Source organism: Globicephala melas, chromosome 8 (genome assembly GCF_963455315.2).
Source record: "Globicephala melas chromosome 8, mGloMel1.2, whole genome shotgun sequence".
Taxonomy (NCBI): domain Eukaryota; kingdom Metazoa; phylum Chordata; class Mammalia; order Artiodactyla; family Delphinidae; genus Globicephala; species Globicephala melas.
The window spans coordinates 37,261,337-37,281,356 of record NC_083321.1 but is presented as its reverse complement, the minus strand read 5'-3'; the positions used below and the strand labels follow the sequence as shown (position 1 = coordinate 37,281,356).

General features: G+C 36.2%; 1 protein-coding gene across 6 annotated transcripts in view; it reads right to left on the bottom strand.

Annotated features, from left to right (window-relative positions):
- The window catches only part of UEVLD (UEV and lactate/malate dehyrogenase domains), a 46,692-nt gene that overhangs the window by 24,779 nt on the left and 1,893 nt on the right, over window positions 1-20,020 (bottom strand). For 3 of the 6 annotated variants that reach the window (XM_030864914.2, XM_060303439.2, XM_060303440.2), the window contains exons 2-6: window positions 14,755-14,839; window positions 11,340-11,405; window positions 5,618-5,781; window positions 1,842-1,977; window positions 989-1,107 (exon numbers count right to left, since the gene is read on the bottom strand). In XM_030864914.2, coding sequence (XP_030720774.1) covers window positions 989-1,107; window positions 1,842-1,977; window positions 5,618-5,781; window positions 11,340-11,405; window positions 14,755-14,839 — 570 coding nt within the window. Of the gene's footprint in view, window positions 1-988; window positions 1,108-1,841; window positions 1,978-5,617; window positions 5,782-9,806; window positions 10,800-11,339; window positions 11,406-14,754; window positions 14,840-15,458; window positions 15,473-20,020 lie in introns of those variants that run through there. The other 3 variants (XM_060303438.1, XM_030864924.2, XM_030864918.3) reach the window with 3 other exon arrangements.

The window sequence follows — 20,020 nt, the reverse complement described above, 5'->3', positions numbered from 1 at the left end:
TACCTCCAAGATATACGTGAATCTTAAATGGAAAGGGAAGAATTTAGATGGCAATCAATCAAACGTTAATAGAAAAGAAAACCAAATACCGGCTATCAAATAAATACATGGAGGAAGAGCTAGTCCAGCAGTCCCCAACCTTTTTGGCACCAGGGACAGGTTTCGTGGAAGACAATTTCTCTTCAGACCGGGGGCGGTGGGGCGGTGGGATGGATGGCTCAGGCGGTTATGGTTCAGGCGATGGGGAGCGGCAGATGAAGTTTTACTCGCTCGCCCACCGCTCACTTCTTGCCTGGTTCCTAACAGGCCACAGACCGGTAGTGGTCCTCGGCCCGGGGGCTGGGGACCCCTGAGCTAGTCTATTCTGGTCTACATGGCTCAAATGACACAGACATGCTGTTACCATGATACTGGGCCCTGGAGGGTCTTTCAACCTCTATGAAGGGGAACTTAAACCTTTCTGAAAATAATTTATATAGAAAAGATCTAGTAAAAAGGACTGATGGAAAAATAGGCAAATCTCAAACTATTGTAAAATATCAAATTAGGAACTATGATCCTAAAAGAAAGTGGAGTAATTACACAAGAAAAGGCAATTGTTTTTAAAAAATGTTAATTTTAGAAATACCTAAATTAAGTATTATATTAAATAAGAGTTTAATTAAAGCAGCAGGACTCAGAAAACACAAAAGAATTTGTGACTAAGTCAGATGAATGTCAACTTGAGGTTTCCCTTGGATTAGGATGATGAGCCCATTGTTCAAATCATGTTTTCAAAGCCTATTCCACGACTAACTACTAATTAAGAAGCAACATTACTGATGACAGCTTTCACATATTTTTTTGTCAGCTTACTAAATATATTTTAAGGCAAAATGAAGTTTTCCCACATGACAAAATGAAGCCATTATTTCTTGTGTGTTAAATAGAAACTGCCTAAAAGTGTAGCAATATGACAGATGTATTTATAACCACTATGCTTACATACCTTTGCTGAAATTGCTAATGTGCAGGCAATTCCCAGTTCTCCACCGCCAACCACAGTAATTTTATTGACTGTTTTATTCTCATGATTTGCCCAGTTCTTTGAATTTATATCTGAGACACCTAAAAAGTAAAGTGAACTATCATAAGAATTTAAAAATATCAAAAATCTTTTTAGCATCTTAAAAAAATACACCAAAGTTCAATAACTTGGACAGAAAACATGGTACTAGGCACTCCATAATAGACATTCAAAAATATTGTTGAACAAATGAAATGCAAGAAAGACAGGAATCTCATAATAAATATTCTACTAAATAGAGGCTATCATTTTAAAAAGAAAATCTTTCCAAACATTTAAAAAATATTATATAAAACTCTTAAAAAAATAGGATTTCCATAATTCTGAAAAACATTGTGATTCTTACTGCTCTAGTCTACAATGCAAAAAAATGTTTAACATGAAATTTTGCAAGCATGGGTATTTTGCTTTATCCTCAATGAGAAACAATGAGAATCATAGATTCTCTGGTCCAGTATACTGAATGAGGCAAAAAGCCACATAAACATATAATGAAAAAAGCTTGGGATCATTAATATATATCAAGTGGTTTTGAAAATAACAAATTATTTTAGCTGTCAGGATAAAAGTAATCTTTTACATTTTAAGAAACCATATTCATTGGAACTGTATGGTAATACTTACCTTACAATAAACATATAGGAATTTTTGATTCAACACAGATATGTACATACACAAGCATGTATTTATTTAGAGAAATCAAGTAGCAGAGAGTAAAGGATATTAATGAGAAACTGTAAACTCATAACTCTTATGATTAAACAAAAATACAAACCTTCAGTGATTTTTGCAATATAGGCTAGCAAGTCTACCTGCTGTGCCTCATCAGATGATGGCAGAGAATACAGGGGAAGTTCTTCTTGAAACTTGGCAATCATTTCTTTAATTAATCCAACAATGACAGATTTAGGCTACAGAACACACACAAAGGGAAAAGTTATGCAAAAATTTTGCTAAGGAATACTACCTTGTTACAGAGTTAGCCAAAAGAAAGTATTACGTCATGCTCTCATTTTTCGAAAACTACCATACAAATTATATGATACTTTTAACTGTTTTAATACATTTAATTGAAAAAAATTAATTTTTTAGCTGGAAAAAAAAGGGAGAAATGCTAACCCACATCTCCAAAAAGTGGGAAAACAGCATAAATGTGCTTACTAGCAGAGTACCTATATCTGGGAATGGTCTTGTCTGTCTTTTTTTAACTTTTTATTTTGAAATAATTGCAGACTTACAGAAAAGTAGCAAAAAAATAGTACGAAGAATTTCCATATACTCTTCACCCAGATTACTCGAATGTTAACATTTTATCAGATTTGCTTTCTTAGTCTCTTTTCCTCTATTTTCTGAACCGAGAGTAAACTGAAGATATAATACCCCTTCACCCCTAAATACTTTAGCATATATTTCCTAAAAGAAAGAACAAAACATTCTCCTATATAACCACTATCAAATCATAAAATTAATACTGATATTTATCTAATCCAGTACCGTTCATTTTAATTTAACTGGTTAAGCAACCTTAGTGAAATGCACTTAACCTCTCTGAGCTTCAGTATTATTAGCAATACAATGTGAATAATAAATCCCAAAAATATGAGAAACAAATGAGCTAATGTATGCAAATTGTATGTTGTGAGTGTAAAATACGTTTTTTATTATTATTAGGAATATTCAGTGGCTTGCTCATTCTAAAAATTGCTTAATTTCTCAGAGTCTAGGTTTCACTCTAATAATTTTTTTTTTTGCGGTACATGGGCCTCTCACTGTTGTGGCCTCTCCCGTTGCGGAGCACAGGCTCCGGACGCGCAGGCTCAGCGGCCATGGCCCACGGGCCCAGCCGCTCCGCAGCATGTGGGATCTTCCCAGACCGGGGCACAAACCCGTGTCCCCTGCATCGGCAGGCGGACTCTCAACCACTGCGCCACCAGGGAAGCCCACTCTAATAAAATTTTTATTAGAATAAAAAAACTCATATACCTTTAAAGACTAAGCAGATAACATAATGTGTGAAGTTGTCAAGTGTAAGAAAATTTGGGGAGATGGTCACTGTGGTAAATTGCAAAGAGTACATGTATAGTCATTCAAATTCATATTAAGAACAAAACAAAGCAAAATAAAACCACTGTGCTGTTCAAACAAAATTCTGTAGGCCTAATGCAGCACACTGACTCTCTTGGGGAAAATGTCTGCAATCCTTGGCCTAGATGACCTCTAGATTCCTTCTAGCTCCAAACTCTGTAGAGTTATACTATGTAATTCCAACTGCACGTGGAACTTAAAGTTTACGTAGTACTTTTAAAAATCATAACATCATACTTTTTTTAAATTGAAGTATAGTTGATTTACAATGTTGTGTTATAGCTTCAGGTGTACAGCAAAGTGATTCAGTTATATATATATATATATATATATATTCTTTTTCAGATTCTTTTCCATTATAGGTTATTACAATATACTGAATATAGTTCCCTGTGCCATATTATCTATTTTATATATAGTAGTGTGTATCTGTTAATCCCAAACTCCTAATTAATCTCTCCCCCTCCCCCAAATGTAGTTCTTCTAAATAGGGCCATTTAAATAATATAATATCTTCTTAAGACTAGTTTTAGCTTATAATAAAGAGGTTCAGAATAGTAAAATGGAATCAATACTGTCTGATCTGAAATCAAGCACAACCTTGACTAGATTATAGGACTATCTCTGAGTATTTATTAAACAAACAAAAGTATGAAAAGAGATGCCAAAGAAAACCAGAAAGAGGAAACAGGAAAGATAAATTCCCACAATAGGGCACAGATGTCAAAATACTGTTAAAGGATAGTATTTTTTTTTAAAGTTGTAAAAATGGATGAAAGAGATAAACAGACAATTCAAAAAAGAAGAAACGTACATGATAAATAAATGTATGATAAGATTTCAATTTCTCAAATAACCAAAGAACTAAACATTAAGGTTAAGACATCATTTTTGTCCTTCCAACTAACGAATTTTTATCATGCCCTATTCGTCACATTTAACTGGTAATCTTATTTAAATCACCAAGTAATGCAAATAATGCACAGGTTCATAAAGTAAAAGATTAATGTTTCCCCACCTAAACTCCACTACTGACAATTTGGTATGCAGCTTTTCTTTTTCTATTTCTTTTTTTCTTCTTTATAAAAGTTTTATTTATATGAAAAAAATAGAAAACCATAAAACAATATGAAATGCATCCACAATTGCATATCCTTTTACAATATGTATATAAAATAAGAAGTGATAATCCTAATGCCATCCTTTACTTCAACCTCACTCCTCTCTGACAGATCCCTGTCCTCCTGTCCTACAACTTTCTGGGTATATACAAATATATTATAAATTATCCTTTCATAAAAGTTGTAGTTACTTACAAAAATGAGAGCAGATTCTACATCCTTCTAAGTAAATGAACCATAGAGATAAGCAAAGGTTTGTTTTGTTTTAATGATAGTACCTTCTTTTATAGCATCCTTTAGAGCAAAGGTGCTGTAAAACAGGTACCCCCCATACTGATTTCTATTGATGGTAGAATTACAACATTTTGTCTGCCTCTTGGAGGCCAATTTGGGAATATATAAGAATAGCCTTCAAAACATTTTAAAACTTTGATCCAATAATTCCATTCCTAGAGATTTATCATTAGGAAATTATTAAAGATTTATAAGATATATACATTTATATTTACATATATATTTAAGGATGCTCATTATTAAATTTCTAACAGCAATCTACATCAGGCAACCATTAAAAACCATGTGTTTTGAAAATATTGTTTAATATGGAAAAATGCTCAATATAATGATAGATGAAATATGCAGAATACAAAATTGCATAATGTGAGGGCTTGTATTTTTGTTCTGTTTTGTTTTGTTTCTGTTTTTTAAGTCTGGGCCATTTATTTTTATTTATTTACTTTTTTACTTTTATGTTTATTTATTTGGCCATGCCAAATTAGTGGGATTAGTTCCCCGAACCTGTGCCCCCTGCACTGGAAGCGCAGTCTTAATCACTGGACCACCAGGGAAGTCCCTGTGAGGGCTTGTAAAACACATAAGTTACAGTTTCATGCATTGCTGTGGGTGAATTTTTAAAACTTAATGCTCAGTTAAAACACAGCATGTAATAGAAGATTATATACAATATGATTCAATTTACATAAAGGTTAAAAACAGGCAAAACTACAAATAAATACACATATTACATAAGAATCTTTACTGGGGAGGAACTAGGAAATAATGCCCAATATTTTGCTAGTAGCTCTTCATTTGCTTTATCAAACGGCAAACAACTATAAAAAGACAGGGAGCAAACAATGGTTGCCTCCCAGACCTGGAGAGAGCAGCTTCATGCAGGGTTCTGGGTCTTGGGTGACTCTGGGGAGCTCAATTTCAAATTATTTTTAAAGATCATAAGAAGAATTATCATTGAAAGAAAATTCACTAACTTATTTGTACCATTAGGATCAAAGATAAATATTCAGAAAAATAAAAACTTTTAAAAGAAAATCCAAATTGATCTTACATGGCTCCAGTTTTGGAGATACGGCAAGTATATTCTGCCTTGAGCATCCACATGTTTTCCAACTAAGATTCCCATATTTGCAGTTGGCTTTAAGAAGCAAATGGGGGGAGCAAAAGGGTGAGAATCCAAAATCCACAAACGAATTGGTATGTTATATGTATTACCTATTTGAGACAAAATAAACACATCTTCAAACAATAATGAACCACACACATTATATTTATGGTATAGCTAGGTGGCATTTTAAAACACAAGTCTAGTCAAGTTTATAGATAAAGGATTTATGTAAACTGAGGCCTATTTTCCTATTTTCATCCACATTCACATTGGAAATATGCTCCCATTAAAGCACCAGTATAACGTTTAAGGAAATATAATCAAGACAATGGCCAGCTTATTCAATTCAATTCAATAAATATTTATAGGACCTACTGTGCTAGGAGTATGGGATACATCTTCTTTAGGTAACCTTCTTTGCTCCACCCAATTTATTTGCCTACAAGTCTGTTTCTCTTTTTACACTATAAACGTCTAGAGATGATTATGTATTATTATTTCCATGTCCCCTACAACAAGTATAGTGCCTAACATACTGGATACTCAATAAAAATTTCTTATATAAATAAGAATGAATGAATGGGGACTTCCCTGTTGGTCCAGTGGCTAAAACGCCGCACTCCCAATGCAGGGGGCCCAGGTTCGATTCCTGGTCAGGGAACTAGATCCCACATGCCTCAACTAAGAGTTCACATGCTGCAACCAAAGATCCCGCATGCCACAACTAAAGCTCCTACGTGCTGCAACTAAGACCCAGTGCAGCCGAATAAATAAATAAATACATATTTTTTAATGAGTGAATGAATGAACAAATGAAAGATGCATTTGATACTGGCCCTCAAGTTGCTCATTAATTGCAGATAGTGTAACATACAAGCTGGGTTAGATACATACAACTTAGAGCTGAAAATAACCTTAACAGTCACCTTGTCCAGTGGCTCTTAAATTTTAGTGTACTGAGATAGGAACCCAAATGAAAGCTCTTCCATGTACATGTACCATGTAACCATGTACCATGTACTGTGTAACCCTGTACCACATACTATGTAACCATGTATGTCATGCCTACTGAGAGCCAAAATCTCTGACTGTTTTGGTTTACAGGAAGCCCAAAGCTAAACCTAATATAAGTGCAAAAACTAACCTTAAACTAGAAATTTGATCAATTATCTTAACTGTTCTATTTTATCTCCTGATATTTATTCCTGCTTTCACAGTCTTAATGCATATGTCTTTCAATATATTTAAAATCATGGCTGCTCAGGAGCACAAATGCCTAGGTTCAAATCCTAGTTGCACACATTACTAGCTATATGATTTTAGGCAAGTTACTTAACTTCTCTGTGCCTCAACTCCTTCCTCTACAAAATGAGAATAATAAAAGCTCCTACCTCATAGGATTGTTGTGAGGATAAAATTAGTTAAGGTACATAAAATGCTTAGAACAGTACATGACATGGTAAGTACCATGACGGGTTGGCAATTTTTACAATTTACCTCAAACCCACTTTGGAAATAAGCAAGGTATAAATAAAAAGTTTTCTTCTCCACTGCAATCTTTTTCTTACTATGGAAATCCTCTACTTTTTTCATCCTGCTTCCTCCTGCCCTAAGCACAATGATACTCAGCTCTGTCTGCATATTAGAAATGCTTAAGGAACTCTGAAACATACCAATATCCAGGCCTCTCCCCAAAAGTTTCTGATTCAGTGGGACAGGGTCTGGACAACATTTTTTAAAAGCTTCCCATGTAATTCTAGAGAACTGAAAGTCACTACATAATAGAAATGTCCTAGTACTATTTCTACTATTTTATATCAGCAGTTCTCAGAACCATATTCCTCTTCTAATTTTATCTAAGTATTAAAAAAACTTTTTATTTGGGTATAATTGATATATAACACTGTATTAGTTTCATGTATACAACGTAATGATTCAATATTTGTATATATTGCAAAATAATCACCACAATAAGTGTAGTTAACATCCATCACCATACATAGTATCTAAGTACTTACAGTATGGATACAGGCATAGCTGTTGGTACTCTATGATTATAAAGTCATGTGATCACAGCACCACAGAGTGACCAACAGGTATTGAGACACATCATCACATTCCTCCAGAAGTCACCCTGTCTAATGTTATATACTCTAGACCAGTGTTTTTCAAATGTTGGTCACAATAAATAGGTCATGAAATTAATTTAGTAGGCTGCAAACAATAATATTTAATTTTAGTTATATACATATATAACTATGTATACGAAAGTATTTCTTATTGTGGGTCACAATCAAACATTTATAAGCCACTGTTTGGACCATGCAATTTTTTTTTTTTCCACGCTGTGCAGCATGTGGGATCTTAGTTCCCTGACCAGGGATTGAACACATGCCCCCTGCATTGACAGTGCAGAGTCCTAACCACTGGACCTCCAGGGAAGTCCTAGGCCATGCAATTTTTTTTGTTTTGGAGTGGTAGTCCCAATCTCGATGGAGCCATTTTCTAATGTTAATCACTACACATTAAAGAAAAGGAAAGGAATGTCTATTGAAGGTATCTTCCTGGTTGATCAAGGATCTGCTGCCTCGATCAATGCCTCTCCCCAGCAGCATTCATGCATTTTAATATCACACTCCTGGCAAAGCGCATGGTGAGCCTGATTCCCATGTCTATAACTTGTAAGATTTCACTACTGGTATTCTCTGTGCCCTTCTTCCTTCTTTCTCATTCTTTTCTGTCAGCAAATGCCCTGCCTCCTACCCTGCCCACTTAATTTCAGTAATTCATTAGCAAAGAGTCAGGACTCCTGGTAGAGTCCTCAGATTTAAAGTAATTATATCATAAGGACATAATTTAAGTTAGTTGTAAATAAAGTTCAGATGGGTATCATCTTACTAAGATGATACACATCTCTAAACAATGGGTGGGTGAAGGAAAAGTGTCATCACAACCTTGACACAATCTTGGAGGGATAAGAAATAATCCAGAAAATTTCTGCAGGTATATATAAGGAAATATCAACAGAAGATTCACCTGGGGAACAGGACTGGGTGGGAGGTTAGATATAAGCTTAACCTCATCTCTTTTCAATTATTAAAAATTTTTTAACATGAGCATGTACTATTATTATACTAACAAAACTAGTAACCAGATAAAAGTAACAAAAGCATGCAAATAATAATGGCCAACGTTTATTAGGCACTTACTATGTGCCAGGAACTATGCTAAGAGCTTTACTTAGACTAATGCATTTAATCCTCAAAATTGTAGAGTTAGGCTCTATCATTGGCCCATTTTACAGATGAGAAAGATAATACATTCTGACCTTCTGATCAGCAGGAAATAACTAGTATGCATCACAAGGAGTTGCTATAATTCCAGTCAAAAGCAAAGGGGAAAAAGAGTGTACTACCAAAAAAAAAAACCAAAAGATATTGCAGGTACCATTACTACCTTGGAATTACTACCAGCATAAGAATCAATGACCTGACTCCACCGCTCTAGGAAGATGCAGAGTGCCAATGAGTGGCATCTTAAGATAACTTTTATGCCCTCCTGTAACCTCCCCACATTGTCCTAGAAACTGAGGGCTACTAAGCAATGATTCATTTAAATTTGTAAGTTCCTCTGTCAATATGCAACTACCCTTGAAATCACTGGGGTTGGTAAGAACTATGGAATCAGTCAATCAATCAATCAATCAATCATTGGGGTGGTAAGAATTCTTTCTCTCTCTCTCTAACATCTAACCATAATAAACACAGAATACAAGTAATGGGAAACAGGTCTCAGTAAAATTCTCTAGGCAGCCAGAAAACAGTCTGAGAGCTTGGGAAGGGAGAAGCAAGGAAAGAAAATAAAAATCGACTCTATACCTGCTCTGCCTACCTCACTGCAATTTTTTCAGAGTCCACTGCTACCTACTTTCATCTCCAACCACATTCCTATTCATAAACACCAAACTGGATTTCTAAGCATTCTCTGTGGCAAAGGAGATGTTATGATTGGACATACACAGAGGAAGAATAAAACATGAGTGAACCTCTGGCAGTAAGTCATCATGGGGGCAGGGGGAAGCAATAAAGGAGGGTTTGTAACAGTCTAGCCACTACCATAATGAAGCACTTACTTTGAAAAAAGTCCCCCAAAATACATCTTCTTGGTGTCTGTTGGGCAATGTGCTCCTATAATACAGCGATGAATTCTTTGTAAGAGACAGCAAACTGCACTGCTCTCTCCCCATTTGGTTTCCAGATCTTCCTCAGCCCTTTTTCAGTGCACCTCCTCTTTCATATACCCAGTAAGTTCATCTATTCCTAAGCCCTTCAGTCAGTAATCAAAGAAACTAACTCAATCATTCAACAAATATTTACCGAGCATTTTCTATAAGCACAGCACTGTATATTAGTGATTTTGGATGTTATTCCTCCTGAGATTATTTGCATTTTAAAAGGGGAATGGATTTTTAATGGTGGAATTCCAAGCACCACTTCAGAGAAATAATTGGAACCAATGCTCCTCTGGTGTTCTTCAAATCATACTAGATAAGCAAGCTCCTATGACACCCATCTGACAGGTTAGTCCTGTTAAACGTTGAAGGAAGTAGGTCTAGACAAACAGAATTAATTATAGGGAAGTTAGTGATTTTTTTTTTATTTTTGGGCAAACACTTAGCTATTTTAACCTGTCAGGTGATCTGAAAATATGGTGCTTTTTTTGAGCTTTAATGGCACCTGTGTTTTAAAAATTTCCTATTGGGTTTTAAGTTCCAGTCTGATACCAGCTGTGTGGACTCAGGTAAACCATGTGACCAGGACTCAGTTTCACCAACAGAATGGGGATAATGCTACATCATATAGAGGGAAAGGGAGGGGAACAAAACATTCAGGTAATGGGATAAAAAGGTGGGATCCCTGCAGTTTGCTATGGAAAGCAGAGTTAACTCTCCACAAGCACAGGCCTATGTCTGTCTTGCTCGCCTCTGTACCTCAAAACCTAGCAGAGTAGTGGGCAGATAGTTGACATTCAATAAATAAATATTCGTTGAACTGAACTGAATTTGTTGGTATTAACCTAAGCCTTCCTTCACTGGGACAGCATTCTGCTACATCCAGTAAGGTTCAGTATAGATCATATACATGTTAAAACACTTTGAGGGGAATTCCCTGGCAACCCAGTGGTTAGGACTCTGAGCTTCCACTGCTGGGGGCCCGGGTTTGATCCCCGGTTGGGGGAACTAAGATCCCGCAAGCCACATAGCGTGGCCAAAAAAATAAATATTTAAGGACTTCCCTGGTGGCGCAGTGGTTGGGGGTCTGCCTGCCGATGCAGGGGACGCTGGTTTGTGCCCCGGTCCAGGAGGGTCCCGCATGCTGCGGGGCGGCTGGGTCTGTGAGTCGTGGCCACTAGGCGTGCGCGTCCAGAGCCTGTGCTCCGCGGTGGGAGGGGCCGTGGCAGTGGGAGGCCCAGGTACCGCAAAATAAATAAATAAATAAATAAATATTTTAAAAATAAATAAATAAAAAATTGACCAGCTTGTAAAAATGTTCTCTAAAAAAAAAAACAAAACCACTTTGAGAATGTTATGGAACTAAACAAATATAAGTTTTAATTAAACTGCTCTTTTAGAAAATTCCCACATTTTCTCAACTTCCGTACTTACCCTGATACATCACAGGAATAGTGCCGGTGAAGTTCAGCAGGTTTTTCTGGGAACTATCTTTGAAAACTGGAAGAAAAAAAAAGCCCCAGAATGCACAATCAGAAGTAGGAAGAACTGTATTAAAGTGTGTGCATGTACATACACACATACAGAAACACACATAATTTCTAAATACCATCATCTAGGAATCAGTAAATATGTTGACAAGGGCAAAGAACTAAATGATGTTCTCTTAGAAGGCAGAGCAGGTAGTTGAAAGAACACAGGACTTAAGATACTGAAATCCCAAGTTTTTGGCCGACTTTTCCTACTTAGAGGTGATGGAAGAAATTTTCACACATTGAGATACGGAGAAGTCATCCTAGCTTATACATTATTTAACTTAAGCTTTATGCTAACTAGAATAGCCAGTTTTGTGGCCCATTAAACATACATTGTACATCTGCTTTAATCATTAAAGAAAAGGGTGCATTGTCCAGAAGTAAAGAATGTCTGTTTTGAAGACAGAGATAAATGCCTCCCTTCCCTAAAACATCAACGCTAGCACTCCTTCAATGATAAAGCTCCCTTCACAGGCGCCAAGGCCATGCTGACTCATTGTGTGCATGCTCATTTGTCTTTTTTGAAACCTTGAAGGAATGCACCCCTGTGATGTTTGATGTTCTTTGTTCTGACAGATATAAAACTGTGCTGAAAACCATGCTTCTTCGGAAAGCTCTTCAGAACTATCTGAGGCTATAGTGCTCAGACTGGCTCAAATAAAACTCTTTTCTATTCCTATTATAGACTGTTTATTATTTCCGTCGACAGAGGCATGTGACTTTTGGTTACTTTAACCTCTTTGAACTTCAGTTTCATCATCTATAAAATAAAGATGTAAAATCTATAAAGACTGCATCATAAAGTTGTCACAATGATTAAATGAGATGATATGAAAACCCTTAATAAGAAGTAAAGGATTATAAAATGTGGGGACATTATCAAATAACTGCCACATGTAACATCAGTTATAAGCACTTTCAGATATCAGATTATAACTTTTATAATCAGAAAAAAGAAGTTAGTTTTACTTTTGAAAGTGACCTTTTAGAAGGATTAATAATTATCTTTGCTTTCTCTAACTCCATTATTCTCAACCTTTTCTCAATCTTCACATCCCTGAAATTTCAACTTACCCATCTGGGACACACTGATGGAGAATCAATGCCCTAATTTCTGAACCGAATACCGAAAACACGACATCTGGTTTCAAACTGTCAAACTGCCTTGGAATGTGGTCCTTTAAGGACTTCAGTAGCTTACTATACTATTTATGCAGGGGAAGAAAAAAGTCTAAATAGATTTGATGACCTATCAGAAAGGGAGAAGAAGAAAAGCCAGGCTGACAGAAAACTCAAGGCCAAGAGTGTACATAAGTACAAATATTTACCTTGAACTATATGGGTGAAAGGTAACAATGGGTGAAGGGATCACTCTAAGGCAAAACTAAAATGGACAGAGGAGTGGAACAGGGATTGTTTCTCAGGGACACAGAAGAACCTGAAAATGTGGTAGAGAAACTACAGGTGTAAATAGTCATTGTCCAAATTATTCAAAAAGCCAAAAGAAAAATGATTATAATACCTGACTAACATTGTCTTCAATAATAAAATGCACCTTGACAATATTAATCCTATAGCTTGAGGGTTTAATGGCACCACAACCTACTTCCTCTAGATGGGGGAAATGAGAATTAACTGGTATAACAAAGGCTTAAATCTATAAGATTACTTATAGATTGTAAAAGAACAAGTATTATTCAAGCAGAGGGCAAGATGGACATGAGTACAAGCCCCAACTCCATGCCTAACTAGCTGTGTAATCTTAAGCAAGTTATTTAAACTCTCTGAGCCTCAGTTTCTTTCTCTGAAAAATGAAGATGATAATACGCACCTCACAGCTTTGGTTGTACAAGAATATGTAAAATAATATAGATAAAACATTTGGAAGTATATCTGGTGTTCAATAAATAGTAGCTGTTAAATCCCCCATCCCAGGCATTTATGCAGCACCAGATACCTGGGTGCTAGTCAAGAGAGGCCAGACACAGGTAATCCAGAATCTAATCATTTCTTCCACACATAAAATTAGCTATTCCTAAGAAATACTCCAATAATGCCTCAAATTTTCTAATATATTATTCTGAATTAGACATATTTTTGTAACCCAAGCTAATTCAAATACAAAACATACCCATGTAGAATAAAGGAGTTTTTCAAAACTGTGTGTTTTGACTAATTCGTGGGTCCTGAAATCAATTTAGTGAGTCTCAATCAGCATTTTTTTTTAAAACGGTATGGAATGGAATAGAAGAGAAAACACCAAGGTGTACATAATACTTTAGTTGTGTGTATATGGGGTCATGATATAAAACACATTTCCAAGTGTGGGTTGTGGTCAGAAATTTTGAAAGATAGTAAAGTAAAATCTTTCTCAGGTAACCAGACCCTCTATATTAAGTGAAGAAGATAACTAAAACTTTGTTATTAATTTATTATCAACCATATATGTGGTAGGCAGAATAATAGCCTCCATGGATGTCCAATATCCTAATCCTTGGAACCTGTGCATATGTTACCTTACTTGGTAAGAAACTTTTCAGATACAATTAAGTTAAGGACCCTGACATGGGGAAATTATCCTGTATGATTAGAGTGGGCCTAAGCTAATCACATTTGGTTCTTAAAAGCAGAGAACCTTTTCTCTGGAGATGTGACTACAGAAGGATGGTCAGAGAGATGTAACATTGCTAGCTTTAAAGATGAAGGAAGGTGACCTTGAGCCAAAGAATATGGGTGACATTTGAAAACTTAAAAAAAGCAAGAGAATATATGATCTCCCAGAGCCTCCAAAAGGAACTAAGACCTGCCAACACTTAACCTACAGAGACCTGTGTTGGGCTTCTAGACAAATAACTGTAAGATAGTAAATTTGTGTTGCCTTTTTTTTTTAAGATTTTTTTTTTTTTGATGTAGACCATTTTTAAAGTCTTTACTGAATTTGTTACAATATTGCTTCTGCTTTATGTTTTGGTTTTTTGGCCTCAAGGCATGTGGGATCTTAACTCCCTGACCAGGGATTGAACCTGCACCCCCTGCATTGGAAGGCGAAGTCTTAACCACTGGACCACCAGGGAAGTCCCTGTGTTGTTTTAAGCCACTAAATTTGTGTTCATTTGTTACAGCAGCAATAGAAAACTAATACCATATAAATTTTATTAACTTAAATTTCCTCAAAAACCACAGGTCATAAAGTGTAGCTCAAAATCAGGGGATAAAAGAGAGAAATGAGAAATTATAATAAGTTTGTAGATCTCTAGGAACAAATAATTAATAGTTTAAACAATGTAGCAAAAACTAGAGGATACAATTCTTACCATAGGTATCCATGGAATATCTGAAATGTGGGAAAAACGTATTTACATTCTTCAGTTCTTCCATAGTTAGATCCCTGAACTTGTACTGAAGAGAGAAAAATGAACACGGAATAAGAATAAAATTATAAGCAACAGAACAATTACAAATTAACATTTAACTGAACACTTACTATGTGCTAGGCCCTGGGCTCTGAGTTTTACAAACATGAATAGTATTTGACTTCATCCTTTTAATAACGACCCTATGAAGTAGGCAGGGCTTATAACTGCTTGACTTTATAGAAGATGAAAATGAAAGCTAGAGAATCAAAATAACTTGCTGTGGTAGATAGCAAGTTAAGTAGTGAAGCCAGAGCTCAAACCCAGTGCCTGGGCCTTTAATCACTATATCAAATGCCTCCAAATACTTCCTGAAGGCTTAAGAAGTAGGGCAGGATGTAGCACCCCTGTCATCACTGTAAGATCCACCTCTCGTGCCTGAATATCTCATTCACTTGAGACATCCTGAATTTCCCTACCTGGTACCGCAGCTGGGTTTCAAAGGGAAAACAGAAAGCATGCAAAGGTTTGCAGTCAGGTTGAGTGACCTGCCTCCTCATTCATCCAGATGTAGTCTCAGAAATACTACCTTGGTTGCCCTGTGGGCAAAATCATTTAACTTCTTTGAACTTATTTTCTCATTCGCAAAGAGAAATTATACCCACCTCCTGGACTTGTGCTAGGCATTAAATGAAAAAAAAAAAAGTATGTTAAGAGTCTATTACCATTCTGAAAATGAAATTAAGAAAACAATTACGTTTACAATAGCATCAAAAAGAATAAAATACTTAGGAATAAATTTAACAAGATGCAAAACTTACACTCTAAAAACTACAAAACATTGTTGAAAGAAATTAAAATAGGTCTAAATGAATAGAAAGGTATCCCTTGTCGATAGATCAGAAGACTTGATATTGTTAAGATGGCAATGTTCCCCAACAGATTCAACAATCGCCAATCCATATCAAAATCCCAGCTGACTTTTTTTGCTCATTTGCAAAAATTGACGAACGGACCTTAAAATTCATATGGAAATTCAAGGAATGCAGCCAAAACAATCTTAAAAAAGAATTAAAAAGAGCTTCCCTGGTGGCGTGGTGGTTAAGAATCCGCCTGCCAATGCAGGGGACACGGGTTTGAGCCCTAGCAGGGGAAGATCCCACATGCCACGGAGCAACTAAGCCTGTGCACCACAACTACTGAGCCTGCGCTCTAGAGTCCACGAGCCACAACTACTGAGCCCATGTGCTACAACTACTGAAGCCAGTGCGCCTAGAGTCCGTGCTCCGAAACAAGAGAAGCCACCGCAATGAGAAGCCCGGGCACCGCAACAAAGAGTAGCCCCCGCTTGCCGCAACTAGAGGAAGCCCGAGTGCAGCAACGAAGACACAATGCAGCCAAAAACAAATAAAAAAAAAAAAAGAAGTCAGAGGATTCATACTATAATCAAAAAGACAGTAACAAATGTGGGAAAGGATGTGGAGAAATCAGAACCCTCATATACATACACCACTGCTGGTAGTAAAATGGTGCAGCTGCTTTGGAAGAGTTTGGCAGTTCTTCAAAAGATTAAACACAGAGTTACCATATGACCCAACAATTCCACTCTGAGGTATATACCCAAGAAAAATGAAAACATGTCCACACAAAAACTTGTGCACAATTGTTCATAGCAGCATTATTCATAACAATCAAGAAGTGAAAACAATCCAAATGTCCATCAACTGATGAATAAAGTGTGACATATCCATAAAATGGAATATTCAGCCATAAAAATGAAGAACTGATACATACTTGGATACACCTTAAAAACATTACACTAAGTTAAAGAAAACAGACACAAAAAGCCACATATTGTATGACTTGTATATAAAGTACCCAAAATAGGCAAATCCATAGAAACAGAAAGTAGCTTAGTGGGTGCCTAGGGTTGGAGGAGACTGGGAGAAAATAAAATAACTGCTAAGAGATCCTATTTCCTCTCTCTGAGTCTTAAGTTTTTCACAGGCAAAAGAGATATAGCTCTACTGCCTGCCAACTTCAGCAGGTATGTATGAAGATCTCATGATTAACATATGTAAAAGTGAGATATTAAACAAAATATGTATACAATAGTAAGTACCGACAGGAAACGATGAATCGACAAAGCATACCTAGGTTACAGAAAGGCCTCTGAAAAGAGCTGTCTACAATTCACATTAGAGCCTAGAACGGTACAGAAAATTAGAGGGAAGGAGGAAGGTCATTTTAAGATGGGAAAGAATTTGGCAGAAGAAAAAGTGTATAATTAACAACTTGAGGACTAGAAACATCTCTTACTCATTTTTATTTCCCCATAGCATTTAGCACAGGGTATGGCTTCAATAAATGCAGGCTAATTGGATGGGAGTTAGCAAAGAGGCAGATTTATATGAGTAGAGTGGATATAGAAAGCAATTATGATCCAAAGGACTGAGCATCGATCACTAAGATCACTAAAACTAAGAATCGATCAGTATTAACTACAGCAGGGTAAAAATGAGTCCCAGATTCAGTGAAAACAAAAGTGAATGAAACCATCCCAACTCCAGACACTACACAAATGTACAAAAGGCTGCATTGTTGTCACCTGGAATATATATTTATTATGAACCAAATAATTTTTGTTTTGTCTTCTATTTGATGTTATAAGCTGTTTTCTACATCCTTAACATCCTCTGAGAATGTAATGATTAATGGCTGCATAGGGCTATATACCAGAACTGATCTAACTGCAAAACTGACATAAAAGTTTGTCAAAAGCACTCTTTGTTAGGGCTTGAAAATCCAAACATCACTACTAGTCGAATATGTGATTTGCCTTTCTGACGAAAAACACCTATTTTATCTGTCCTAGAAAAATAAAAAGCACATCATTGTCACTATATATGAAACAGAGTATCTTCTTAGTGTAATATTAAGACATATATTCCATTACTGTTCCTATACCACCTAAGAGAAGCTTGTATAACATTCTTCAAGGAATATGCCTCAGACAATGCCATTTGCTTAAAGGGTGCAGGCAGGGAACTAAAGAGGAAAACTGGCCCACGAGATTCTAAAACTAAAGCAATTATACTATCATAAAAATCAGTTGAAAAATTGAGGAGTTACTAAAAGTTTAACTTTATCCACTATACTACAGTATGTTTATTTAGTAGACTGATACTTACGAACATCAAGAGTACTCCTGTATGACATTGCTCAAATGTTGGACACCCTGAGGAATACTTTGTGGCATCATTTTATTAAAAAAAAAATTAAACATTAATGAATCTTACAGATCAAATCCAATCCTATTATTTCATAACTGAGCAAATCGAGGTTAAGTTACCTGTCCAAGGTAACTTGGCCAGGGGAGTGGGAAATAGGAATTAGGGAACCAGAGAAGTTTTCTAAACTTAATATTTAATACAACTAAAGAATATATATACAAGGCTTCCCTGGTGGCGCAGTGGTTGAGAGTCCACCTGCCGATGCAGGGGACATGGGTTCGTGCCCTGGTCCGGGAAGATCCCACATGCTGCGGAGCGGCTAGGCCCGTGAGCCATGGCTGCTGAGCCTGCGCGTCCGGAGCCTGTGCTCCGCAACGGGAGAGGCCACAGCAGTGGGAGGCCCGCGTACCGCAAAAAAAAAAAAAAAAAAGAATATATATACATATAAACATATATGTACATATATATACATTTTGAAGAATAAACACTCAGGCACCAACTCACCCATGTTTGATATAGAACAGTGCTGTCCAACAAAACTTTCTGCCATGATGGAAAAGATCATTATGTGTTCTGTCCAATACAGTAGCCACAAGTGGCTACTGACACTTAATATGTGGCTGGTGTGACCAAGAAACTCATTTTTAATTTTATCTAATTTTGATGAATTTAAAGAGCCACATGTAGCTAGTGGCTACCATACTGGACAGCACAGACCTTTCCAATTCTATTACACCTGTCCGGGTGCTCCTTCTCTTAACCATTCAACTGCCTACCTTAAATTGTGTGGTCACACTCCTTTGCTTTTGCCCTCCATAGTTTTTATCGCATTTGTGTGCGTCCCTAAACACCACACTGTTGTTTCGTTGTTTCTTGTTTTAATCAAAATATAATCTTGCATATAACCTCCAATTTTTTTCACTGAATATAATGTTTCTAAGATTCACTTGTATTGTTGCATGTTGTAGTTCATTCATTTTCACTGCTGCATAGTGTTTTCCATTGTGTGAATGAGTACAGAACAAATTATCCTTCCTTCTGTCAATGAACATTTGGGTTGTTTCTACTTTTTAATGATGAGTAATTCTGTGAATGTCTCTTGCTTCATATATTATGAATTCTCTATGGTAACTACCACAGAGTTTAAAATTCCCATTCATCCACATCCTCCAAACCCTTTGAAATGACCTTAATTTATGACAATCTAGTGAGAGAAAATGGTGTTTTACCATGCTCTCAATTTGCTTTTCCATGGTTACTAATGGGTTGAGCAAACATTCATTTCCCTGATTCTTCTTTTTTTAAAAAGTGATTATTTGTGTCTTTTGTCCAATTTTCTATTGGTTTTAATATTGATTTGTAGGCTAATTTATATATTCTGGATACCAATACTTTGTCAATTATGCATTACAATATTATTCTCCAAGTTTGTATTTTGCCTCTTCACTCTCTTCATGGTGTCTTTTTATACATAAAAGTTCTTAATTTGAATGCAATCAAATTTATCACTCTTCTTTGAGTATTTTACGTCTTGTTTAAAAAATGTTTGCATACTCTGAGTCCATGAAGATTCTTTCCTACATTTATCTCTATACGTTTTAAAGCTCGTCTTTTACACTTGAATCTTCAGTCCACGGGGAATTTTTATGTTTGGTCAGAGGTAAGGGTCCAATTTCATTTTCGCCTGTATAGATAATCATTTGTCTCTGCATTCTCCTTTCTGTAGTTATCTGCAATGCCTCTTCTGTTTTATATCACATTTCCAAACACGTGTGAACATGGTTCTAAGCCCTCTAGTCTGTTCCACTGGTTAATTTGTCTGTCCTACACCAACATCACACTAAGCCTCCATTACTAGTCTTGACATCTGGTAGAGCAAGTCCCACACCTATTCTTCTGTAAAAATGTCAAGATTATTCCTGGCCTTCTGCCCTTCCAAATGATTTTAGAATCAGTCTGAAAAGTTCGCCAAATACCCTGTTAGAATTTTGATT